This window comes from Chionomys nivalis, chromosome 8 (assembly GCF_950005125.1).
Source record: "Chionomys nivalis chromosome 8, mChiNiv1.1, whole genome shotgun sequence".
NCBI classification, from domain to species: Eukaryota; Metazoa; Chordata; class Mammalia; order Rodentia; family Cricetidae; genus Chionomys; species Chionomys nivalis.
The window spans coordinates 54,017,353-54,044,941 of NC_080093.1; the positions used below are offsets into that span (position 1 = coordinate 54,017,353).

Below are 27,589 nucleotides of genomic sequence, written 5' to 3' on the forward strand. Positions count from 1 at the left end.
TTGCTGGGAGGGTGTCGACTCAAAGCACAAGAGAGTGGGGGTATCAGCTGGAGGCTCTGTTGCAGACAGGTGCTGAGGAAGAGAACCCTAACAGGTGATCTGAGCCTCGGCATAATCAAGGTACATCTGGGACTCTGATGAGGAGGATTCCAGATAGGGAGAGGCAGGGGAGGACACAGATCAAGTGGGTCAAGAAGGGTGAGCTCAGAGTGGGCCAAGATCTGTCTCCCTGGATGGTAGTAACACTGATGGCCAACACGTAGAGGGGAGAGTTTATCTGGCATCAAGCCACTGGGCACAACAAGTTGGGGACAGGCCACTTGTCTAGCATGGGTCTCCTGTTGGGAGTCATCCGCCCTTCTCCACACTGCGGTCAGGGAGGTTCTACTTTTTGCAGTAGCCTGAGGTGGCTCTGGACAGCTCAGAGAGCAGAAATGCATTCAAATGCATGAGATGGAAAAGTTGAGTGGGCTTCAGTGGCGAGCCTCCCACATGGCCTTTCTTTGCTCCTTCCTCTCTTCCTTATTCCACGTTTGTTTTTTTAAAGACACTCATGATGGAGATTTCGCAAAACATTGGTAGTGGCCTGCGCAGTGGGGCACTATTTACAAGGTGCTGTGGCATGTACACACACTCCAATGAGGGGCTCATTTCCCTGCTGAGGTTAGGTACCTGAAAGCGTACTATGTGTAAAATCAACCCTTAGCCAATGAAGACTTGTAGTTTCTTTCTGATCTCTCTCTGTGATAAACAAGGCTGCCATTAACTTGCTTGCATGCAACTCCTCTTTGAGCAATTCTGATTGGGGACAGGGTCCAAGAAAAGTCACAGGGTTAGGGGAAGGGTGATCTGTACCTTGGACACATATCACCAGTGCAATCTGGGAAATAGGATGGGCTCACTGTCCCCTGCTGCTTCAGTGTCATCATCACAGTGGCTTTTATCCCTTTGTAGAACAGAGCAAACAATGTGAGGATATGTCAGAGGCCACATGATCACTGTGCAACTCCAGTGCTCTTACTCTGGGATAGGGTCCAGTCCTGAAAAGCCTATTATATGCTGGAAATGCACAGAGCCCCCAGGCCCATTGCTTAGCATATCTTAGCTGCAGGATATTGTAAAGTGTCTGAAGTTCACCCTGGAAGGTAGGGGACTAAAGAGAAACTGCTCCTGAAGCTACCTGGCATCTAAAGATAGAATTGTATAGCCATAGCTCAGGAAAAGATCTAACTTCAAAATCTAAAGTACAATGTCCATGTACACATGTGTGTACACACATACAAGTACACATACACACATGTGTATACATACATATGCACACAGTACACACATACACGTACACACATGCACAAACACATATACACATAAGTGCATGCTCAATTAACATGCATATATGCACACACATATATTCATGCACACACATGCAGATTCATACACACACACAAGTATAGTTCTTATTGACATGCATCATGTTCACACCTTCAGATGGACAAGTTGTAAGTTGAGGACTTTTAAACCTTTCATTGAAGCACGCCAACTGCTAGATCTTGCATGCCTGTGAGTGGGTGTGGTTTTGTTCTAATAAAACTTTACTAACAAAGATGGGTGTTAGGCTGGATCAGGCCCATGAACTGTGTTTTTTCTGGCCTTGTTTCAGCAGGTGAATGAGATGAGACTTGCTTCTTTAGTCTTGGGCCTTCTGCTTCAGGGTCCCATAGACTTGGAGTCTATATACTAAAGACAGCCTTACTCCATCATGGCTTTTTGTCTGGTGCAGCCTGACCAGCAGAGAGGGCCCCTCTACTCTGCCAGCCAGGCTGGGCTGGAGGGGACTCTGTGATAGCCCCTAGCATCTGTGAACTCATTCTCTTTTAGAGACAAAGCCCTGCTTCCAGCTGTCAGTCCAAGCTATCAATCAGGCTCAGCCTGACCCTAGAGACCAGTGGGCATGTCCATCTGCTGTTAATAGCTTGTCAAAGCAGGGACTGATCTCAACTCAGCCTGGCTGGGCAAACATGCCTGACTGGTGCCAGCATGCCTGCTGCTCTCATCCAAACTGGGGACAGTCCTGTAAATGGGGTTGGGAGACATGAGGGTAGGAAGCCACGGGTCAGAGCAGAGCCACTGACTTATCATGGTTGCATCCACACACCTCCCATGGCCCTTTGACTGGCTCCTGAGACGACAGAGCAGCCTAGAAAAATGAAATCAGTTAGGAAGGGTAATAATGAGGGCGATTGCCCCACTCAGTGCCAAAGCACCAGCAGCTGTCTGCTACCCTAGGCCACCTACTGTCTGTGGGAATTATTCGCCTTGCACCAGTCACCTGTCATCACCAGCAGAAGAAGATGCCACCCTTGGTTCCCTCTTGTGTCTGAGGAGACTGAAACTCTGGCCACAGTCACACAGCAGGGATTTGTCCCCAGGGATGCTTGGTGCCTCGTGTCATACACGCCTGCTATAGGAGAAACAATGGCACAAGCCAGTGTGGTCCCAATGACACTGACTGCTTAGGGAGGAAGTACACCCTACTTCCAGCATTTAGCAGAGGTGGAAAACGATTTGTGCCTCAGTCTCCCTGCTGTAAAATGACGTTGTGGGTGGTCTAGACCATGAGGTTCTGGGAGATCTATGCCTGCCAACATGCTCAGGGCATTTGCATGGCTATCAGAGAACTGGAGCTTGCCTTGACCGAGTGGCGGTTGCTCTGGTCCCTGTGAGCATTTCTGCCCCTTGTATCTACTTATTGACCAGCAGCTACCACAGAGAATAAGTGACATCCGTAGCACTTCTATTTAGGATACAGAATGGATTCAGGTTGTGTCTCCACTCAGGGCACATTTGCCTCTGCCTTGACTATATTTCATCATTCCCCTTGGTCTTGACTCCTCAAAGCCCCATCCTTCCCTTGAGGCTGTGAGCAAGGTTGAGTGGGACAGATGGGGGTAGGTGATCCCAGGCACCACAGCCAACAGCTGCCCAGGACTCTGAATACCCCAAGTGTATGAGAACTGACCCTGAGAGCCTCAGTGGTAGCAGGTGGGAGCTTCTGAGACTGAATGGGAGGTGAGTGGGGAGGAGAGAGGCTGGGAGAGGAACAGGGTATGCTGGGAGAAAAGAGGGCCCCAGGAGTTGGTAGGCAAGTCTGGGCAAGCAGCGGCTCCGGGCACTCAGAGGGGCAGGCTTGGGTGGGCAGGCTGGGGCAGGCAGCAGGAAGGGGGCTGGTAGAGGGCCACAGGCCTAATCCTGTGTCCCTGAGGCCTGATGGGCATCTCTTAAGCCCCATGGCTCTACAGCTTGCCAGAGCCTGTAGGACCAAGGTGGGACACTACGGCTTCATGTGATATCCCCCCAACCCTAAAGACAGAGACGTGTTTTCTGGTGTCTGAGGGGACACTGTAGCACAGAGGGAACCTCATGACATCATCATATTTCCTCTCTTGCCCATCTTTAAGGCTTCCAGTTCTTGTCTCGCCCTCATCCAGGATGTTCTGTTACTGCCCACAATGCCTCAGCCTCTCAGGACGCCCTCATCCATCTGAGTACTCTGTTTCTTGACTGGGGATAATTACAGGACAGAATTCCAGCCAAGGCCGGTCTGTTAGATGTGCCCCATGGGGAACTCAGCTGGTTGGCAGAGCTGCTTTTCACAGGTGGCATTTCCTGGCCTGTGGTCTCAAAGGAGGCCACATTGATGGGCAGTTGGCCACCCCTCATGTACAATTGGATCAGGAACCCTGTTGTCTGTCTGCTTTCTGCTTCAGGTTCCACTGGGTGAGTGCTGGAGGCTAGGGCTGGGAGCTTAGCCTTGAGGAGCCCAGGGGATAGTGTGCCTATCTTCTTGTCCTGTTCTGAGGGAGCGTGGATGGTCAGTCTGGCCTTTAAAGGCTATGTTATAATACTCTGAGTTATGCATGTGGACTTTCCTGACCTGGGATACCAGAGTGATGGTTGAAAGTCAGTGATGAGTATTCTACTTTTCTGATCTACGGTCTGGGCAAATGAGGGTAACATCTAAACGTTGACCTCGAACCTGGTCTGAGAGTCTTTGACATGGGGTGAACTCACACCTTCTCTGTTCCCCAACAGCAACCTGGGGGGTTGACTAGTGAATATGTTTTAGGTGTTTGTCATCTCCCTGCCTTGTGGTCTATTCATGTCTTGAATCATTTGGGCATTGCAATGATGCCTGAGAGTCAGGGTGGTTGCCAGGGCCACCAACTCAAAAGAGTAGAGCTCATGGAAAGAGCACCAAAACCAAGGGGCTTCATGCTGTGGCAGGTCCCCTGTGGGTTTAGCACAGACAGGAGGCAGCCCCTAAAGGTACCTTTTCCACTTGAGGGTGTCATACTCTAGGCCCAGGTTCCTAACAACTGTTACTTTAGCTCCCTTGAGATGACTTTGATAGTATCAGGATCTGGGCAGTCCTCCTGGCTGAGGATAGGGATAGCGACAAGGATAGTCCTGAAGCCATGGCCAGCTCATCCTCCTGCTGGCCATATTCACCAGTACCCAGTACACTATGAAGTTCAGAAAGGTCCATGAGGCTCAGGCTGAAGAGAATGGTCTTCAGCTGAACTTCCTGTACAACAATGGAGGTAGAGAATCCCTCCCTCTTCACATCAAAGCAGGGTCACCCTGGAGCCCTGTTAGTCTCCCTGTTGGAAGTTTTCTAACCCGTTTCACCAATGAGGAAACAGAGGCTCCCAGGCTCCCTGGATGCTGAGTTAGACAACATCATGGACAGTTAGTGGCAGTGTGACTCCTAGGCAGGTAGGGCCTTGAGAGATGACAGAAAAGTAAGACCAAGGGCTGTAACTGGTCCCCATGCCTAGGCAGTCCACATATATCATAGATTGAGACAGTGGGGCCTGGCCTCCCTTGGGCGCCTTGTGGAGGACCCTCAGATCCTGCTCTGGAGGCTTTGGTCCCTGCTGAAAGGTAAGCCATGGCCTTAGGCATTGAGCATGATAGTTCATCTTTATTGCTGACTTGGCTAGATTTGGACCATCTCATAGACACACTTCAAGGCATGCCCAGGAGGACACTCCAGAGAGATTTAAGTGAGGAAGAAAGGTTAACCCTAAATGTGGGTGACACCATCCCATGGGCTAGGGTCTCAGACAGAGTAAAAAGGAGACAGAGAGGCAAATACCAACATTCATCTCTCCCTGACTTGGGCTGCAATGTGACCAGCTGCCTCATGCTTTTGCCATCATGCCTTCCTATCATTGTGGACTACACCCCTCTTAAGACATTAGCCAAAAATAAAATCTTCCCTTAAGCAGTGGTTCTCCATCTTCCTAATGCTGTGACCCTTTAATACAGTTACTCATGTTTTGGTGACCCCCAACCATAAAATGATTTTCATTGCTACTTCATAACTACTGCTACGCTTTAATTATGAACCATAACATAAATATTTGTGCTTTCCAATGGTCTAGGTGACCGCTGTGAAAGGGTTGTCTGACCCCGAAAGGGTCAACCAATAGGTTGAGAACCACTGCCTTAAGTTTCTGTTTTGAAAGATATTTTGTCACAGCGATGTATAATCATACCCTGAGAATCCTGGGGTCTTCTGTGACACCTCACCTTGTACCCTCTCTTCCCCAGAAAAACTCCAGATTCTTTTCCAAAGAAAGAGAGGGAAACCCCAGGGATTGCTGTGGGTGGACAGGCATTCCAACGGCAGAAGGCTACTGGAGGGCCAGCAGAGAGCTTATAGTCTCAACACAACAGTGTCCCAGGTAAGTGGTCAAGTGGGCAGTGTCACCTGGAAGGAGACCCTGGAGATCCCATCCCTAAATGGGATGGCTCTGCTGGCCCCAGACTTAGGCCACTGTTGGATAGCTGATCTAACCTATCTGGACCCCAGTTCTTCACCATCAGAATTAGATAACATAGATGGACACAAGAACTTATTACCAGGTGTGGTACCCTTTGTTTAGGACAAAACAGGAAACACAGTCCTCACGATGCTGCCTCTCAAACAGGGACTCATTTTCACTTGGCATAAATGAACAAGGCACCTGACTCCATCTTTGAATTTCTACTCTTGGCAATACTAGGTTGGGGCAGGAATAATAGAAGAAGAAACAGAAAGAGCTTTCCTTAGAACCTCAGTACCCAGCATACCTCAAGCTCACCCTGAGGTGGTTTTCAGATACACTACAAGTCTCATGGACAAACCCCTCACCTTGATGCATGCAAGCATACCACACAATATTTAAACATACAAACATCAACCACCCTCATACATGCAAACATACCAGGCATACACATATGCAAACATCCACTGCCCTCACATGTGCAAGCACATTACACATCATCCTTGCACATTCAGACATGCTACATACTCATACATATAAACACACACCACCTGTGCCAGGTCCAAAACCACAAATACCTTTGGATGCATAAATGTAGCACATGCCATTCCAGTATATGAGAGGGACACCTCTGGGCCCAGCCTAGGCAGCCCCTAGGACTCAAGAGCAAATTCCCTTGAACTGCCCTTCTCCCTCACATGGATGCAGAGGAGCTGGCCTCCTTTTTATTTCACCTGTCCCAGGGCCATTTCCCTGCTGTCCCGCATTCTGGATCCCGCTGTCTCCCCCTCTGCAGGTGTTAGCTGTCATCCGTCTGGTACCTGCTGTTTGATCACTTGTACCCAGTCTGCCACCCCCCATGTCTTCTGCACATAGTTCTGTCTCTCACCACTCCTCTTTCCTGCCTTGCTTCTGGCCCCTCCGACCCCTTCCCCTGTCCCAAATTAGGCAAATGGGCACTCACAAATCAACCCTGCCCACAGCATAGAGGCGAGAGTTCAAACAACGCAGCCAATTTATAAACAATTTTCTCTGCAACGATTAAGTTACATTTTCCCCAATAGCTGCTTCATTTTCTTGTCAAAAACACACAGTTTTCACATTTATCTCACTGCAAGGGTAATTAATTTCCAGACCATAAGTAAGAATTTAATTCGATACCTGCAAGGATTATAAACCATTTCAATCTGTTGTTTACATGAAATCAAGAAAGATTCGTTCTGTTTGCAATTATGTTAATGAGGAAATAGAGTGGCCACTTTTTTATTTTCAGGGAACTCAGCATAATTTTGCCATTACCAATGGATTGGTCTAAAAAGGTCCATGGCCACCACAAACCTCTGTGTGGCTATTTTTAGGCTGACCCTAGTGAGGGAACCAATGCAGACAGTCAGGTACTTCGAGGAAGACTTTTGGGAAAATGACTCTCAGACAGTGGTGGTGATTTCCAGGGCATGGTCCCAGGTTGGGTTGTGGGCCATAAGCTGGTGACAGGCAGAGGGGATGGACGTCCCTCAACCCTCTCCCACTACTGAGCTGTAAAGAGGGGATCCAAGAAGATCAGGGTAGTGGGGGAGCCAGGCATGGTGGCTCACCCCTCTGCTCACACTGCATACTGGCCAAGGCTGGGGACTTCAGTGAGGATATCGAGGGAGAGAAGGGGCTGCTTTCAGTCTGGAGATACGTGTTAACTCAGCTCTAGTGCTGTATCAGAGATTCCTGGTAAGGGTGTGTTTGCCCACCAAGGCACCTTGTAGGTTGTCCATGACCCCCAAAAGCCCAGGCAGTGTAAGATGTCTGGGAGATGCCCACAGTATGCCCAAGGAGAGATGTGTTTCCTACGTCAGAGGGACCAGCTATCTTCTTTGGATGGGGCTAGGTGCTGAAGGCCAAGGGCGAAGGAGGCCCACTGGAATGGAGGTGCAGCATGAGCAAGGGTAGGAGGTATAGGAAACACCCGCAAGCACAAGGGGAGCTGTGCATAGAGAATATAGGGGAGGAAGGAGCTGGACCAGGCTGCTGATAGCCATGTGCTTCCTTCATAAAGGCAAAGAGCAGGCAAGGAGGGAAGGATGCTCATAGGAAGTCCCACAGACTCCTGAGTCAGGGTGGACCATGGTGGGCAGCTTGGGAGAGGCTCTGCCTGTGTTGGTTTGGGTACCAGGGAAATCCTCGAGGGTCTAGAAGGCAGGAGGCTGCCTGGTTCAGATCTCCATAAGGCAGGAGCCCCCAAGGAGGTGGGCTGTAGAAACTGGCTCAGCCTTCTGCCTCCCAACCCTCCTGGGCACTGTAGGGCTACGGGAGAAAGAGGGCCCATTCATGGCGTGGCCCGCTGTGGTCTGCAGACACGTTATGGCCTGTCCCTGGCTGGCTGTCACTAGAGGGATGGGGGATGGGCACTGTCCTCTTCCTCACTGCTGCCCCCCCACCCCCAGTCAGCCCAGAGCAGCCGGCCTGAGGCTGCGGCTGAACCTCATAAATCCTGGGATGCTGGAGACAGCCCAGGTGAGGCTGGGAACAATGCCCCATTGTGGCCCCGTGGGGATGGTCTGCCACCACTTGCCACCAGCCCCTATGCTGTAAAATCTCTCCCCATGGATCCAATTTCGCCTCTCCGGCCCTTGAGGGGTTAGGCCTGGGACAGGCGCAGTTCCATTCCACACAGAAACCATTTACGGCTGGGATAAAGGCTGCCTTCATCAGCACCGAAGGGCCAACGTTTCCCGGCCCCATCGTTTTGTCACCGCCACATCTGTCAGGTGGCAGCATGCACAGTAATGGGGGCTCGTGTGGGGGCAAGGGAGGACCTCAGCGGCCACTACAGGGAAGAAAGGCCTACAGTCTTGCACTTCCTGTGAAGCCTATGGTGCCTCCCTGGCTTCCCAGCTTGTGCTTTAGTGGGATATTATTGCAGGGTCTAGCTCTGAGGTGGGGGCACGTGTCCTAAGGGACGGGCAGAGAGGACATCAGACCAGGCTGAGTGGAGACATTGCCCTTCATGGCAGAAAGAGTTTGTATGTACATACATTAATGAGCAAGCCAGGAGCAAAGCCTAGAGGAGGCTAGGCTTTGGCCTTGCTAGGCTCCAGTTCCAAAGCCTGAGAAGCAGAGGAGCTGGGAACACCTGGCAGAGGATGGAGGGAATGAGAGGATGTATCCTGCCACTTTGCCCTTTAAGCTCAGGGCCAGCAGTGGACCTTAGTTCCATCACATAATTTGAGGAGCAACAAGGATGTAGGAGCCACCTTGTCCTTGTCCTTGGCTGTTCATCTTCCGAAAAGCCTCTCCCAGGCTGTGAACACCAGGGCTGTGCTGGTCCTTCTGTGTTGATAGCCTGACCCAAGCCTTCACCTGTATCTTAGCATCTATGCTTGCATTTCTGTGCAAGGTACAAAAGATGGTGCTGAGCCAGAAAGCCATTGTTTCTTGGGTGTCACTTCTTGAGATGAGGATAGTATGAACTTTGTGTTCACCAAAGTGAGGAGGCACTCTGGAAACATCACAGAGGGAATAGGATGGGTGATCGTAGCCCCACATCCTGAGGCAGCAGAGACTCACTGCCCTGGACTTCTAGCCTGCCTTCCCTGCCCACTCCTTCACTGGGGAAGGAAGCTGGAGAGAGGCCAGGCAAAAGGGGTACATTGGGGTAGAGCATAAGAAATTTTCTCTTGCAGTATGGCAGTGAGCACTGGGTAGGTTCTGTTGTTGGGGTGTCAAAGTCACTATGACAACTGAATATCTGAAGCCTGCAGAAATAGGGGCAAGAGAGTGAGTTCTGGAGACTGTTATTAAACTCTGGTGAGCCCCAGTGGGTGTAGGATAGGGAAGGTTATGTCAGGTTCTTTCACACCAGGCAGGGGGCCAGGTTAAACTGGGGAACTGGTGCTGGCTGGCACCTACGAGTCACGGTTACTTTTGGGCTTGCTCTATAACTGGGTGACAACTGGTCACAGTGCCCAGGCTGATTCCAATTTTAGGAAAAGTGTGATAGTTAATTTTGACTGTCAATTTGGTGGGATTTAGAAACACACCTCTGGGCATATCTGTGACTGTGTTTCCAGAGTGCTTCAGGGTAGAGCCACCCTGAATGTGGACAGCACCAACCCCTGGGCCGGGGTCCTGGACTGGATAAAATTGAGAAAGCAAGCTGAGCATGAGCGTTCACCTCTCTCTGCTTCCTGACTGTGGTTACAGCGTGATCAGCTGCCTCACACCCCTGCAGCCATGAGAAGCTGCATCTCTTCAAATTGTGAGCCAAAGTAAACCATTCTCTTAAGCTGCTTCTGCTGGGAACCTGGTCACAGCAAGAAAAGAGATTAACACAGAGGAAAAACTGAGTAAGACAGACAGAAGACCGAGCAAGCACCTCAAGCGCAGGTGGGGAACAGGGCCTGCTCTGTGAACCCAGGCATCACACTCCAGGCTGCAAGTAGCACACTTCCTTCATCCTCAGCAAGGATCGGGGAGGCAGGGAAATCAAGGCAGAGAGGGAAGACGACTGCTTGTGCTCTCAGTTATCCCTGGGAATTGGCACCAGATTTTGGTCACGTATCTTTCACCCACAGATGTGGATTGGGAGCACATGGGGTTAGAGGTGCAAGGGGAGGGCAGATGTTCCTCACCAGGATGGGTCCTGGCTCCTCCTTCATGAACCTTCTCCCCACTGGCCCTGCACCAGAGGCCTCTGGGTGCTGTCTTCACTGTATCCCACATGCTTTCCTGACTCCCCATCAACCAGGAAGAGTGGGATTGGAGGAGGGGCTGTAGGAGAGCTGTGGAGGCCACTGGTCACCTGACCTTCCTTCTATGATCCAGCCACTGCTGGGAGCTGAGCCGGTTTCCTTTCTCGCCCCGTCAGACTTTGCTGTCCTTCTAGGAACAGTGAGTCCCAGGGCCTTCTGCCTGGGAAGCCTGATGCCTGGAGTCTCTTCCCCTCAGATTCTCACAAACCAGTTCTTCCCCTTTCTTGCCACTGAGCCCTGAGCTCAGCTCTGGCCTGGGCTTCAGAGCACTGGCCTGAGGCAGGGCCAACCTCACTCTTCTACTTTCCTGCCTCTCTGAGGAATGGGTAAAGCCCATTTCTTTGACTTCAGCTATGATTTTGTGCCCTTTTTGCCTCTCCACCTTGAACTGACTTTCTTCATTCCTTTCCACGTGAGCTCCCTGACATTGGAGGTCAACCTGTCTGCGTCAGAAGCTGGGGGTCCTTGATGCTCTCTGTCCTTCATCTTCTTGTCTAGTCTCTGAAGGGGCCAGCAGTCTGTGGGCCTGGTCCATATTGTTAATGCCATACCTAAACCCATCACAGCCTCTCACAGCTAACGGGAGTCCCTCCTTATTTCCCTTTTTCTGCTATAGAAAGCCTCTGGGCTGAGTAGTCTGTACTTTTCTTGCTAGGTTATATCTTGCTGTACTCTCTGACTTTTGGGGGCACTGCCTTCGTGTCCCAGGGCCTCTGTATAGGCTGTGCTGGCCTGGTCTCTTCCTGGACCTCTCCTGTTGGCTTCTGGTTCCTGACTTCCTCACCAGAGAAAGCCTGCTTCTGCTACTTTCTCCTCTCTACCATGGGAAACACATAATTACAGGTCACTATGGGTGTCCCCTCCTCTGTGGATTTCAAGGACAAGAGTCAGCCCTCTCTACTAGGCTAAGTGGAAGTACTAGATATGGAGCTGGCAGCAGAGGGTGCAGATGCCTGGCTGACTGGATGAGTTCATGCAGTGCTCAGAGGTTTCCTACTTGCTTCCCTGGGGCTTCTGCCCCTCTGTTTTGGTTAGAAGGGCTGCATTTTTAGAGGATTCTGTGGGCTCTGGGGAAGTACCCCACATGTCCACCCTAGTTGTTAGAGGTGGCCCAAAGTAGCCAGAGGGATGTCATAGACATGTAAACCAAGTCTGTGGGTTTGCTGTGCATACCCAGACATGCCCTACATGGTGCCTGTAGGCTGAATCCCATCAATAACCATGGGCCCCTTACTATGCCCACACAACCAGCCAAGAGTGACCAGGTGACACAGGCTACCTAGGCCCCGGCCAGGACCTCACACCTTCCTCAGAAGCCCCACCCCTTGGGTGGTGGGTGCCGGTGGTCTGATGGGGCGTCCACCCGGCTGGATATAGCATCTCTGTGCGGGCAGCAGGCAGCTGGCCACCTCGCTGCCCACACAGATGTCTCTTTATGCTCCAGACCTGAGTTGCGGCTCTTGGCTCCCTAGGAACAGAGGGGGCGCTGTGCACACTAACCAACCTGTGTCCTTGGCTGTGGGGTGAGGTGGTGAGTGGAGGTAAGGCAGGGGAGGAGATGGGTGAGGATACACAAGGGCCTCACCCCACACTCTGGAGCTCATAGTAACATGTCAAAAGGGGCCTTCTGAATATGTAACGGCTGCTCACCAAACCCCATCTGCCAGCCTCCTCAGAGGGAAACCTTTCAATGACTCCAGGGTGCACTGCCACTCTCACGGTCTGCTCCACTTTCTGCTCCTCTTAATTCATCTTTTGCCGTGGGGCAACATGACAGGCGTGCTCTGTACCCTCCTTCCCCAGAGCCCTTTGTAGGCTAGCTCTACACCTTGCTCCCTGGCCACTCTAGAGATCCCTGGCAGACCTACCCACCCTCTAAACTTCTTTGCAAAAGCCCAGGTCTACCTGGGAGAAGCACCTGAGCAGGAAGGATGAAGGATTGACCCCCACCCTCCATACCAGCCCGGGCCTTGTGTTTTCTTGGGAGCACAGTAGCCACAGGGACAGGCTTGTGTCCTGGTGCTTTCTGAGTGCTGAACCACAGGCACATTGCTCACCTGACTGAAACAGCCTGCTCTTTCAGAGATGGAGATCTGGAAGCCAAGAGTACCCTAAGCTCAGGGTCCCTGCAGGAGCTGCTGAGGAGGTCTTCCCTGTTCTGGGCCAGCACAGCTACCCCTCAAGGCCACAGGAGAGGGACGGGATATAGAGCAGTGGAGGAGGGAGATCCAGGAGCAGAGGCATGAATGGATGGGCCGAGGGCGGGAAGCAGCGGATGAGGAGCGGGTGGGGAGGCAGCATGCTGCCAACCTAAACAGCCCAGCGTGCCTCAGCCCGGCATTTAATCCACAAAAATTTCCATCTGCTTCTGGAGCCCTTGGAACCCAGGCAAGGAAAGGCTGTTCCCTCAGCAAAGCAAACAGGCCTCCGTGTGCGCAGCCGTTCCCCATGCTGGCGGCCCCAGCTGAAAGGCAGAGTCAGCCATTTTGTGGATGAGGCCCTCCAGGCCCGACAGGACCCCCACCTGCACCCCAGGCCTTGGGTGGGTGAGCATGGAAACGGCGCTTGCTTTGTTAGCAGGTTTCACTGGCAGGAACCTGCTGGATCCACCTGCCATTCAGCAGAGCCGATGTGGGCCACATGCTGCACCAGAGCTGAGAGGCTCTCCCTATCCAGAGAGGCCCACTGTGACACCACCCAGGCTTGGCCCTGACTGTCACTTGCCATGCCAGATGTTCCCAATGGTCTCTGTGCACCCTGAGGGGTGCCCCCAAGTGTGCCTCATGCCTGCTATCCCTGCCCTGGCTTCACTGGCCCATGGTTTCCGGAGCTGCCAGGGCTAAGGCCAGGGCCAGGCACGGCTGGCTGCCCCTTTCTAGGCTGGTCCTCTCTTAGGGAGGGAGGGAACGGCTCTAGGTTGGGAGATCTATTTTTGGTGGTGACCAAACTGCTGCTTAATATGCAGAGCTGGGGCATGGTTGGCCCTGGCCCACAGGGTGACAAGTTTAAAAAGAGGCTCATTTTGACCAAAATACATGTTTTTCTGAGGTTGGCTAAGGAGGCCAGGCAGGGCTGGCCACACGGACACAGGCTCACACCACCCTCACGCCCCATCCCCAGTGGATGGTGCCCACTGCCTCCCTTTACAGAAGCTACTGATTAGAGATCGCCCAACAGCCCCGTGGAGGCCCAGGGCCCTCGCCTGCTACAGGCAGACACATGTGCCTCTGTTTGCTGCCTGCCTGCTCCCTGCCTCTCAGAAGCAGTCGCACCCACAGAAGTTGACACGGGCTTGAGCTAAATTTTCAAAAAATGTAAATTTCCTCTCTAGCCAATATTTGAGGCCTATAAATAGAGTCACTCAGGAGAGCTGGTGGGAGGCGGGGGAGTGTCTCCCACACAGACAGGGAGAGAAACATCCTAAGAGAAAGGAGTACAGAGGGAATGATGGCTCTGGGGTGGGGGTTGCTGGGGACTTGAAAAGCAGTGGTCACTGTTGGAGCGGGGGAAACTGAGACCCAGATTGGGATGATACATGGCAGGTTGGGGCAGAGCCAACTGCTGCCCACATTCTCATGCTCACACTATGAGCTCTGTAGTCAGTGTCCTGGGTCTCTTAGTTCTAGAATATTCACACAATATTACCCACACTGCAAGGCCCTTGCATAAAACAGTCCTCTGGCCTGGCTGGGGATCCTCTATCAGTGCTGGACACATGGTGTTCATAGGACCTGCTAGATCTCCTGGCCTCTGAGTGACAGCAGCAGGGCTTGCAACCTAGGTGCTGGCTCCAAAGGCATTGAAGGAGGCCCAGGTTCTGACCTGCATGAAGCAGACAGCGGCCAATAACGCAGGGCTTGTGGTGTGCCTGTGCACACAAGCAGAATAGCATAGATGCAGTACACCTGGGGAAAGCAGAGCCTGCGGAAAAGGATGATGACCCTTGGCATGGGGTTCGGGGGCTAGATAGGCCCAATGGGGTTTTAAGATGAGCACTGAGATCATGCCTGCAGCAAACCAGCATGGTTTCCCCACAGGGGAGTGACCCCCAAATCAGGCCAGACTAGAAAACCAGAGAAGGCCACGATTTTCTCTTAATTTCTCCAAATTCATGGTAACATAGAGTGTCCTCCCTACCTTGGATGAAGGAGAATATTTAGGCTCACTGAAGACAGTGGGATCTGCTGAAGGCAGAAAGAACCACCCCCCCCCAAGGGAGTGAACTCTAGTCCCATGTTTGTCTGCAGCTTTTGAGGTCCAGATAATGTCCTTGTTGTATGGATGGTGGAGAAGGTTCCCAGTCTCTCTCGGAGGCTGCCTGGGTGGGACTGGATTCTGAGACTTGCTGTCACAATGGGCAGGGTATAAGGTCATTTTCAGGCTGACCATTATTGCCGGGCTACTCTGTAGGCCTGGGAAGAGCTGGGACAGAGAGGGCCTAGCACACAGGGTATCAGGTTGTGATAGTCCTGGTACCAGGGCAGACAGTAGCCAGACGGTTAGAGGACCAGGGCAAGGAAAACAGATGGGGATGACAGCTATATTCTGAGTCTATCTGTGGGTCAGACATTGCTTTCCTTCCAATGCCAGCCCTGGGAGAAGCATCAAGAGGTTGCTAGGCATTGGAATCTCCTGCTTGAACAACAAGAGAGCCATCTACTACCCCCGTATTCACCCTATGGTTTGCTACACCAGAACCACTTAGGAAGAGAAAGGCCATGAGGCCTACAGCTGCTCCTCCAGTTCTGCCTTGGGTAACAGCAATATTCCTACAGAACTACATACTATGTCCTGATGGCCATAGGACTTCAGGACACTCTGTTTTGGTAGGTATCCACTGTGATTAACTCCTCTTCTTCCATAGCTTCTTGAGGTGTCAACAGTCAGCAGTGTCTTTGTATACCCAGCCTTCTGCTGGACCTGGAGCGTATCCTTAGGCTATAGGCTGGAAAGGCACGTGGATATCCAATTCTCACAGCCTTCCCCAGGCTTTTCTCTAGAACCCGTGACTGAAGAGAGCCTGCTATACCAAGGACCCAAAGTCCATGACTCACTCTATGCTACCCATTGTGCCGGTGTCATTTTCTTACATTTTGACTTCCTTCTGGGAGAAGCTAACAGCTGATACTTTCCTATAACCATGGCGGAGGTAGGGGGTGGTCTTTTGCAAGGACTCTTCTCAGGCCCTAAGGTATACCTGAAGGCAGAACGGTGTAGCTCACAGGACACAAGCCTGGCACGGCGAGTTCAGGTTCTCTTCATGAGTGGCCTCTCTTAGAGTGTTAGCTGGGTACAGGGACTCCCCAGCAGCCATGCCCACTCCCGCCCAGGACCAGGGTGGTGGGGCACTATGTCAAATGGCGCTTTCATTATAGGTTTATCTTTGAAACCCTAGACAAAACAGGGCTTGTGTGGTTTGACTGAAGGACCAGCACCTCAGGACTCCACCATCCACTAAGACGGCTCCTTAGGAAAGAAAAAATACACGAACCTTAAAATAACCAGTTCCCAGAATAGCAAACGAATGCCGCTTCTGAAGGGAGCTCTTTGATCGTCTGGAGCCCCATGCCTTGGCCTGTTTACGGCCCTGTCACTCAAGAGTAGCCCAGCAGCAAGGCAAGGAGGGGTGATGGAGTGGGGCTGGGGGACAGTGGGAAGGGGGCCTTGGTGGGGGTGCAGTGCTGTGGAGTATTCTAGGCTGCTCCACTTTCTGATGTAACCAGCCCATGCAGGTAACAAGGCTCTTAATGGCACCTGGCAAATCAGCCAGGAGAATGGCTTGTAGGTCCCAGCCTGTGGTCTTCTGGGACCGTGGAGAGGGTGAGACATGGACTGGGGAACGGGCTTAGGAGAGGGAGCCCAAGGAGGCCCTGCAAGTATGTTTGTCTGGATAGGCAAAGGGTTCAGGGCCAAAGATGCTGCTTTGTATCCCTCTTTCCCTCCATGCCACCTCCACTTGCCTTCCCCACTCTTCTCTTGGTGTTCACAGACCTCCTGGTCTGGCCGTGGTCACTCTTGCCTCCCTGTATGTCATATATATGAAACAGCGCCAGCCAACAGCTCAGCCCCAACCCCATATTAGCTTCAGAAGAACTGAGTTCTAATGATCTCATTTTAATACATTTAAAATTAGTTGTACATGGGTCCTTACCTGAGCTTTAAGAACATTTAAAGAATCTCTTTTCCCAGACTTGGCCTGTAATCTAAGCATTTGGGAGGCTGAAACAGGGGAATCACTTGTGTTTTTAAAGTCATTGTTAGCTACATAGGGAGTTCCAGGCTAGCCTGGGGTACATAGTGGGTTTTAAGCCAGTCTGGATTGCAGAGCAAGACCTGATCTTAAAAACAAAGACAACTGCCTCCAAATCTCCTTTCCAAGTTGTAAGTTTTATGAAGTCTTAATATGACTCCAGAAGCTCTCATGAAAACCCAGCTTTCAAATTGAGATGCACTCTATATATAAAATTTGTCTGGCTTCTGAGGACTCAGAAAAAGGGAAGACTGGCAGCTGCTCTAACAGTTTCTGTATTGATTATATTGGAATCATAGTATTTGGGGTCTCCCGAGTTAAATAAAATGTGTGGCTGTGATTTCAATTTCATCGTATTACTTTTTAGAGCCACTATTGGAAAATTAAAAATCTGTGACTAGCAGCCAGGAGCTGACTAGATAGTGTGTGTGTGGGGGGGGGGGTTAGAAACTGAAGACTCAGAGGTAAGCACTTCCAAGGGTGCCCATGCACCATGAGTTTTAGTTTCTACAATCTTACTAATGACGTTGGGCATTGGAACTTGGGTGTCTCAAAGCAGAAACCTTCACCAAGCTCCAACCTTCAAATAGCTCGGTGGGAAAGTCAACAAAATTAACCCACTCCCTGAGAAGACTGTCAAGATGGCTTTAACTGTTAAGAGGAAGGGAACAGTTTTTGCCCTGGGAAGCTGTATCCTCAAGCTAGTTACAGCTCAGATTAGAGCTCAAACTCTTATCTTCTGAGTGGTCTGGAAAACCTCGAGCCTAGGGCGGAAAGGCCAGGCTGGATGTGTGCCCATCTTAGCAGCAGGAGAGGGAAGCAAAGCAGGCGCTTCATGGAAAGCAGTGTGTGTGAGAAAGAGGTGGACAAATTTGCTGATCATATATATGTCTATATATGTGTGTGTATGTATACATATGTATATATATATATATATATACATATCCACATGTGTACAACACACACATACACAAAAAACTTACAAAGCACAAGAAAGCCATAGTACAATATTCTTTACGACTATAGATGCAAGCCAGGCATGGTAGTGCTGGAACCCCAGTATTTGGGGGGTGTGGACAGAGTCAGGAGGATCACAGTGAGTTTGAGACCAGCCTGGGTTACATAGTAAGTTCCAGGCCAGCCTGGGATAGACTATACAAGGACACTCTGCCTCAATCTCCATTTTATCCGTCTCATAAGGGTGTGTGTGTGTGTGTAGACATAAATACAAATGTTCTTAACACAATATAGCAACCTGAGCCCTGCGCCATAAAAAAGAAAAAAACCATCACCCACTATGACCAAATGGGTCTTATCCCAGGAATGTGAGGTTGGTTTAGTACCCCCAAATCAGTTACGGTATCATACTGTATTAATAGAATAAGGGGTTAAATGCCAAGTGGTCACCTCGATAGAGTCAGAAAGGACATGCGGGAAACTTGCACGTTTACTTCTGGTCAGCTCTCAGTGCACTCAGCACTGAAGGAAATATCCTTAACCGACAGGAAGCATTGATGGGAGATCCAAAGCCGTCATCATCCTTAGTGGCAGGTGACTGGAGACCTTCTCCCAGTGGATTCTCCAGTCTTTTCTAACACATTACTAATGTTTCAGCCAAGGTAAGAGCAATGGGAAGGCAGGGAGAGCAGGAAGGAGGGAAGGAAGGAAACTAAAGGCATTTGGACTGGAAGGGAAGAAGTAAGCTTGTCTTCATTATCTGTAGCAGGAATGGAAAATCTAACAGAATTGACAGCAAGAACAAAACCCAAAAACCAAGAATAGCAAATTTGGATTTTCCTAGGTCAGCCAAAAATTGTGTTTCTAGCTCTAGTAATGCACAATTGCAAAGTGAAGTTAAGAAGAACAACCCCATCAGCAATCGCATGGCGAGTAGAGCGGGGCGATCTGACAGCAACAACAGCACAAAGCAGACACCAGAACCACAAAACGTGCCAGAAAATCTGTGGTCCTAGGACCTGAGGCAGGCGGACTGTGAATTTTATAGTAAAGTTAGTTCCAGGCTAGCCTGGGATAAAGAAATAAAACCCTGTCATAATCTTACCTCCTCAAGAAATGAAAGTAAAACACATACAAGGAAAGCGATAGTGTATCATGGTCTCGGATGTCCATTTACCCAAAGGATCCACAGGTTCAGCAGAAAATCCCAGAGGCCAGCTATACTGTTTACCTGCCTTTTCTCCCCTCTTTCTCTTTTAAAAATAGAAATTTATAAGTTTATTCTAAAATTCATATGAAAACTTTTAGTCTCAGATTAGGCAAGGAGAAAATCAAATCAGAGAACTTTCACTGCTTGATTTCCAAACTTACTGCAAAGACACAATAATCAAGAAGGTGTGGGGTGGGTTTAGGGACAAGTATATGCACCAAGAGAATAGAATTGAAGGTCCATAAAGAAGCCCATACATTTATGGTCAACGATTTTTTTTTTTTTAAATTTTTTGAGACAGCCCAGGTTGACTTTAAACTTGGAATGTAGTTGAGGCTGTTTTTGGACTCCTAGTCCTTTTGTATCAATACCCAAGTACAAGGGATTAAAAGTGTGTACCACCATGCCAGGCTTGGTTAACTGATTTCTGATAAAGATGCCATTGCTAATTGATCAAAGAAAAAGATTTTTGACTAATGGTGCTAGAAAACTGACTATCTGTAGGTTAAGAAGCAGCTGTTTTGTGGCATCTGCTGTAGGCAAATACTGAAGACTGTTAGACCGTTAGAGGTCAGCTTGGGCGTGGAACTCACTGTGTAGACCAGGCTGGCCTTGAATGCACAGAGACCCGTCTGCCTCTGCCTCCCAAGTGCTGGGATTATAGGTGTGCGCCACTATGCTTGGTCTCTGGCTAGATACCCGTAAGAGGCTGGGAAGATAGCTCAGCTGTTAAGGAACTTGCTGTGTAAGCGTGAGGACCGGAGCTTGGTTCTCAGAGCTCATGTAAAAAAGTCAGGCATGGTGGGCACATACTTGTAATCCCAGGGCTGGGAAAGAGGAGACAAGTGGGTCCCTGGAGTTCTCTGACCAGGCAGCCTCGCTTACTTGGTGAACTGCTGATCACGTGAGAACTTTTCTCAAAGAATAAAAGGGATGGCTGCTGAAAAACAACAGTTGAGGTGTTTCTCTGACCCCTATACACCTGCACACATGTGTACCTGCGCATGCACACATGTAGACATACATATACACAAAGCCAAGCAAACAAAAACTTAGATTTTATTCCATTTCATACCCTAAAATTATCTCAAAATCTAGACCTAAATACAAAAGCTCATTCTATATAATTTTTAGAACAAGAAGAAAAAAGAAAGCAAGAAAATGTTCATGACCTCAGATAGTGCAGAGGGGTCTAAGAACATCAAAAGCAGGAACCATACAAAACATACAAAAGACAAATTGGACTTCATTAAAATTAAAAACTTCTGTGATTTAAAAGACAATTCAGATAATGAAAAGACAGCCGGAGATTAGGAGAAAGTATTTGCAAGTCATATGTCTGATGGAGGACTTGTACCCAGAACATATTAAAAACTCCTGCCACTCGACAATAGAGCGGAGTACCTAATTGGAAAACGGGCAAGAGAGTTGAATAAACATTTCACCAGAGAAGACTATGAATGGCTAATAAGCACATGAAAAGTTGCTCAACATCATTAGTCATTAGGGAAATGCAAATCAAAACCACAATGAGATACCATTACATACTCACTAACAGGGCTGAAATAGAAAAGACCAGGCCTACTGCCTAGTTGCAAGGCTGAGAGAAAGTGAGCCGTTTACACATTGCTGATGGGAAAACAAGGGGAAAAAAAAAACAACTTTAGAAAATAGTCTAGTGGTTTCCTAGAAAGTTAAACAGAAATTTACCCGATGACTTCTCAGAAATGATAGATCAAATAGATAAAGAGATTCCAACGAGGATATAGAAGATTTGAATAAAACAATGAACAAGCTTGTTCGAGCGCTTGTAAACACAGCCCTGCATCCAATGGCTGCAGAATATGCTTTCAAGTACTCAAGGCACATTACAAAGGCTGAGCACGTGTTACACTATAAAACATCCTTCAAAACATTCCAAGGGGTTGATATCCTAGGAACACTTTCTCTGACAGTGAAACAATGTTACTAGAAAGTTCTACCACAATAATAACAATGATGAAAACCACACAGTTATGCTGCCATGGCATAACTCTTGGCATAAACAAGAGATGATGGAGATTAGAAAAATACAGCATAAGCAGATGAAAGTGAAAGTGAAGCACTTTATCAAACGTAGGCAGCCTGAGGTAGCACTGTGGGTCCGTTCCCCCAATGACTCAGGAAGCTAGCGTAGGACAGTCTGGAGTTTGAGGTCAAACTGAGCTACATAGTGAGACCCTGTCTCAAAAAATGGGTTATGCCTTTTCAGTGGTATTTATAGAAAAAAGATAGTGTAAAGGATATGAATAGCTATCATGGCTTACACACTTTAAAAATCTAGAAAATCTGGAGATTAACAATTAATTATCCAGCTTAAGAAGTTAGAGAGAGAAAAATACATTAAGGCCAAGGATTAGAAGGAAAGAGATAAACAGATGTGAATAAGCAAGATAAAATCCACAGGCAAGAAGATCAACAAAGCCAAAAGCTTGGTGAAAATATCAATAAAATTGGGGAATGCATGGCAGGCTTGGTCACTGTGGGAAACAGGAAAAGGCACAGATAAACAACACTGGGAATGAGAGCGTGCAGGGGCAAAATGCAGATGTTACAGACATGCAGTAAACACCAATAAAATTGAAAACCAAGATGAAAGGTACAAATTCCTCAGCCCAACTGCTTATCAAAACTGACACAAGAAGAAATAAAGAGTCCTAGTAGTTCATAAGCCTTAAATCCCTGTAATCAGTAGTTTAAAATGTTCTCACAAAGGAAGCAGCAGTCTGGATGGTATTACCTTAAAGTTCTAACAAACATTCAAGAGAGAGAAAAAAAACTCAAGACTCACATAAAATATTCCCAGATACAGGATTGGTGGGAACACCTTACCACTTAATCTGTGAGGAGCTACAGCTCAGCAAAAATGGCAGAATAGAATTAAATGGATTTTGACAGCATTTAAGACTTAATATGGGATGCGAGAGATGAAGTAGGGAAGTCTGCAGTGATGTCTAAATAACTAATGCCCCAGCCAGGGGACTTGAAGGCCTGGGCTTAGAAGACATCCCACTGGAGAGCAAGGGTGAGACAGGATATCCAGGGAATGGCCTGGGATGACAATGTCTCAGAGGCCACTCTGTAGGCCTCATGATAGAAGATGGTCCATGAAGTGAAGGCAGGTGGTGGGGGCTGGGTAGTGTCCTTGTACCAAAAGTGTGTATGACCTGGGTTCTAGGACAGGACTAGGCAGAAGGAGTATTGGGGCCTTATCCCCCACCCCCAGATGCCCTATGAGCAGGGTCTGGAAACCAGAACTCCCCTGTGTCCGGCTTTGAGCCACAAACATTTCCTGCAGAAAACAAGAAAGTCAGTCTCTTGGCCCCACTCTGCTAGGCATATCAGCACGACAGTGTGAGCTTAGCTTGTAAAATAAACACTGCGGCAGGTCCAGGTCCAAGAAGAGCTAAGAACACCATAGGGAAGAGGAGGGTGTGGGTTCTGCAGAGAGCCAGAGGACCCTAAGGAAGCCAGTGGGGGGCCCAGGCAGGGCTAAGCAACAGAGAGAAGGGGCAGGAGCCAGAACTCTGGGGTTCTTGTTATAGGGATAACAAGATGGCCTATACTGTCTTGAATTGCCACCAGTCCTGACTGCTGTAGCCCCTGGATAAGGCCACTGACCCCTACCCAGCCTTAGCTCTCAGAGCTGAATCCAGCCTCATTTCCAAAGGATCTTGCACTTCTGAATTGTTCTTCCCTTTCCCACATCCGTGACTGCCGTGAGGACCAGCTCTTTGTATAACTAGCTGTGTGACCACAGGAGACTGCTTGATCTTTTAGAACAAAGGAATCAGTAATATACAGTGACTACAAGACAGGAGTCCATGGGCATGGCTCCCCGGTATGGGTCCCTGGCCTAGACCTAAGGAAACTCCTGGTCAGGAAAACCGAAGCACCTCTGAACAAGTTCAGCTTTTTTCTCCTGGGAAACTCTTACAAATAGACACCCCAAATCTCCTTGGATCCTTAGCCTGATCCCCTTCTGAGAGTGAGATCCAGCTGTTTGTGAGTGGGGTTCAGCTCTGTTGTATGGGTGGCCTATGGTGGAACACCCTTCACAGCTGAGGGGCTAAGCTGAGCTAGGTGAGCTGCTGGGCACTGGAGACTTGACTTTGGCCAGCCTGCAGTTGGAGGGGTGGGAGGGAGGGGCTGTCAGCAGGGAAGCCCAGGGGCTCTGGCTGGGCTCAGCCAGGCTGGCTGGCACTGGCTCGGCTCTGGGACTGCTGGGCTCCCAGGGATTTCCTGTCCCCTACTTCCCAAGGTCAGCAGGATTGCGCTTGGGTTGTTTCTGGTCCCGATGGTTACGTTGATAACTGTGATAATGTGAGGCCCTGACCATGCCATCGTGCCCTCTGGGCCCAGCAAAGCTCTTTCCCAGGGTCTGTCCCCACAGGGGGCAGTGGTCCCGGACAGGGGAGGGACTGGGCAGACTGCCATGGGCCGTTTGGGTCAGTGTATCTTTTACAGCCTCTTGATGTACAATGAGGGTTCAGGCTAGAGTTCTGGGAGATGCTTTCATTCAGTGTGGACCATGGCCTTGGACAGAGGACTCACTCCCTCATCTTAACCATCTTGAGGCAGGGGGTAAAGATGAAGGGTGATGTCCATGAGGTGTTTGTACAGGATCCCAGTATCCTTGCAAACCTGGCTTAGAGCCCAGGGCCAAGGTCACCAGGAGCTCTGAGGATTGGCCTAGCTTTGTTCCTAAACCTTGCTCCCAGAGACCATGGACTCTGGAAAACCAGTCCTTTGTTGTTCTGATCTGATGAAACACTGGCACGTACTTCTGCCCCTGCCTCTGCCCCTGGGCCAGAACAGGCTCCACCTTGGTCACAGAGTTGTGACCTGGTCCTTAAACCTCAACTGCTGCTGGGCAGCCATATCTTGAGTCTGGAAAGAGAGACACTGGTAGGAGACAATACCTATCACCTTCTGTCACTTATAGGAGACACCAGGTTTCTGTTCTGGGATTGAGGGTAGCCTGTTGTGTGTGTAATGGGGAGAAGGGGAAAGGTGAACAGTTAGAACGGGATAGAACTTGATCAGGTCAGGAATTTGTGGTGACTACTGGGACTGGAGACAGCAGGCTGCTTTGAAATTTTTGGCGAGAGAAGGCTCACATACTTAGGATTTGGTCTACGCTATCTGAGGGTGGGGGGAGACCTCCCTGATTCCTATCGGCAGTAAGAGTAGTCAGCAAAGGTGGCCTTGACCAGGAAAGACTTGGGGCTGTCTGAAAGGTTGAGTAGGAGACTCAAACCGGGGTGTCTGTCACTGGTCCAATAGGCCCGTGTACAAAGAAGAGGGAAGTCAAGGGTATCCTTGATCGCGCAGAAAAATAACAAGGCTCTGAAGCCACCACTGAGCCTAGGCCTCGTGAGCTGAACATTCTGAGTATCTTTTCCATCCTTCCAGATGTGCACAATCTTTGTTCTAGCTGGGCACTCTACTGATCAATGGCCACAGTACCTTCCTGCTCAGGTTTGGGATGCTACAGGTTGTACCAGGTCCTATAGTGAGACTCAGTACTGGACATATACACTCCCAGGGTCCCAGAGAATATCTGGAGCCTAGCCCATGCCCCCTCCTTATTCCTTTCACTGACCACAGAGTTCCATGGCTGCCCCAGACTGGGGACACTTGTGCTAGTGAGGAGAAGAGAGACTTCAGAGCCCAATGCCCAGGATGTGTTAAGAGAAGGAAAGCTGGCTTGTCCTATGTGGGCCAGACTATCCTTACTACCTGCCCAGTTGCAGCCCATATTGGAAGAGAGCCAAAGCCAGGCGTTGCTAGGGCAACCCAGCAGCAACTACACTCCCCACTCAACTGAAATTCCACTATTTTTAGCCTCCTAGTTATGTTCAGATAAAATCCGTGTATACAGACAAGTTGTCTGGCAAGATAACGGCACACCTCAAACTGCAGAGACTTCAAAGAGTAGCAGTGGGTTGTCCCACGGGCCTAAGAAAGCTCCCCGGGTGAGTCAGAGCCTCCAGCGGCTCGTGAAAGGTAGGGTGTTGGGCACAGAACATGGAGGGCAGTGGAATAGCCTAGTGGCCTAGCCAATGCCAGCTGTGACATTCTGGAACATGAGATTGTGGGCAGTCAGTATACAAGAAGCTACCATAGGGTATGCCTATAGTAGTGGATGCTAAAAATAGCCTGGTCAGGCAGATTGAGCACAACCTACCACAGTATATTGAGAAGGACTTTCCACATTAGTCAGGTCCAGGGTAAGTAGAGGCCAGCACCATTCAGGAATCTACCCTATCCAGGTTCTGAGTCTTCAGAAGGTTTGGCCTACTCAGAACAAGAATCCTATCCAGGTAGCCTATGGGAAGGTTGATGGGAGCCTGGCTGTAGCTACCTCCTGACTAGGACACAGCCAGGATGCACGTAGAGCAGAAAGCTCGAAGGGTAAGGAATGGAGGGAAAGAGCCAGGTCATGTTCAAGGTTTCAGTGTGACTGACTTTGAGGTCTTACTCCTTCCTTCCCAGGGCAGAGGCAGGGTTACAGGCCTTGGGACAGTAGGCAGAAGCAGCCAGCAGGTAGGCAGGCTTCTGATGTCCTAAGCACACAACTGTGAGATGTATTGCCCACCCACCACGCATAGTGTGCTTCTCAAGAACCCCACAGAGGAGATCAGCAGAGTGCGGTGGTACAGTGAGCTGCTGCCCTTGGGGTAGTGCGCTGGCTGAGGAAGGCGACTATCGGAGCTGACAGAGCGGATGTGGGAGCCTACCTTGTCTTCCACCCGGTTCAGACGGGCACCAATGGTGTTGCTGCCACGGTCCTTGCTCTTCTCTATGGGATAAAGCACAAAGTCAGAGGTATGAGGCTGTGGGTGTGGGTTTGAGAGCCTGGATGGACTGAACCTAAGGAGCAGGAGTCGGGGAAATGGGTAAAAATGCCCCTTTAAAATCCTCTCGTGACTACAACAGCAGGGTCAGGGCAGCGAGAGGCGCTATAGCGGTAGAGTGGATCTGGGCTCCATCCTTGCTCCTTCTGGCTTAGGAACCCCTGAGAGTCTTCCAGGAGGGACAGAACACTCTCTGTCCAGGAGTTGATTCAGCTGGGTTGTGAATGATACCTGCTGGGTTTAGACCCATCACCAGGCCAGGGTGTCTGCTGTCTCAGTGGTCCCCAACATTGGATTATGCCCCACAGTCCCGTTAGAACCTCTGCTAGCACTGTCACCAGGAATAATGTGCCTTGCTTTTTCTCTCCCTGGTGCCACTTAGCCCCTTATCCTGAGGACCTGGGGGTTCCCACCAAGACAAGAACTAGCCCACCCAATACCACGGTGCATTCCTGAGCACCCGAGCCATCATGGCCCCTGAAACCCTGGGCTGGCTGCTCATCTGATCCATGTGCCACACCAGGCCCTTCCATCACAGGAAACTGTGCCCTTGGTTCACACTACCGTACCCAGAGTCTGACCATGATGCTTTAGAAATCTGTTATTTAAAGTGACACAGCAGGTCCTGTTGTCACCAAAACATCCCATTATACAGCCTGTCTACAGACATTTTGCCTACCAGGGTCTATCTGCTACAGGGGGTCCTAGTGGCCTGTTGTGATGAAGAGGGGAGGCAGAGGGGGGTGAAGGGGTGAGAGAGTCAGTCATGGGTTGCCCTGTCCAGGTACCAGTGCAGACACCCACCTGAGATGGGGAGAAACAAAGATGGCTTTCCGATGGACTGGTCCAGCCTGGGAGAGAAGAGAGGGACATCAACTCACATGATGCCTGGGGTACCACAAAGACAGGCCATTGTGTATAGGAGGACAACATGACACTCACTCCAGGGGTATCTTCCATTGCCATTCCAAGACCTGCCAAAAGGCACCCAAGACCCTGTGGCCAATGCTCTTGAGAGAGCCAGTCAGGAAGTTCAAAGATGAGAGGCAGAAGCCGAGGTGCCTAGGCTTCTTCTCTGGATGGATGAGTGGAGTGAGAACAGAGAAGCTCTGAACCTTTGGCCTTGTCTGTGGAAGGTACAGTCATTTCTCCCAGCTATACACAGAGCTAGGTTTGCAAGCTAGACCGTGAAACTAGCCATCTAGGTCCAAACCTCTGCTGGGCCCCAGGGACTACATTGCTTCAATGGAAAAAGGGTTGACACCAGAATCCCAGACCGCGTTGGCTCTGAATGGTCAGGATCCTTAGCCCCACCCCAGTGGCAGGAAGATCCATGGATGGAGGCTAACTCAGGGGTGGGGCTCACTAAGAACTCTTCCTCTCCCTGTGAGGCCAGGGCCCTCCCAGGGCCATGTCACCACACCCATTTCTGTGCTCACCTTCTCTGTAGTTCTTTAATGCGCACCATAAGGTTGAGGTGGCCCTGAGAGTACTGCTCGATGACGTCCCGCACATCATAGGGCTTCCGTGCTTGCTGCAGGTCACAAAGACACATGTCACTTTCCTCTGAGTCCTGTAGGCTCAGTTCTGAACGCAGACAGTGAGGGGGCAGCAATAGGGAGGAATGGCTTAGAACATATATAGTAGCAGGCTTGACCCTTGCAGGCTGCCAGTGTAGCCTGTCTGGACCTTCACTGCGAGTC

General features: G+C 50.0%; 1 protein-coding gene across 3 annotated transcripts in view; it reads right to left on the reverse strand.

The window, feature by feature from the left end:
• Kcnq1 (potassium voltage-gated channel subfamily Q member 1) overlaps positions 1-27,589 on the reverse strand; it is a 319,789-nt gene that overhangs the window by 38,344 nt on the left and 253,856 nt on the right. For 2 of the 3 annotated variants that reach the window (XM_057778117.1, XM_057778116.1), the window contains 3 exons: positions 27,326-27,420; positions 26,691-26,737; positions 25,770-25,831 (listed from right to left, as the gene is read on the reverse strand). In XM_057778117.1, the coding sequence (XP_057634100.1) occupies positions 25,770-25,831; positions 26,691-26,737; positions 27,326-27,420 (204 nt within the window). The remainder of the gene's footprint in view (positions 1-25,769; positions 25,832-26,690; positions 26,738-27,325; positions 27,421-27,589) is intronic. The other variant, XM_057778118.1, reaches the window with a different exon arrangement.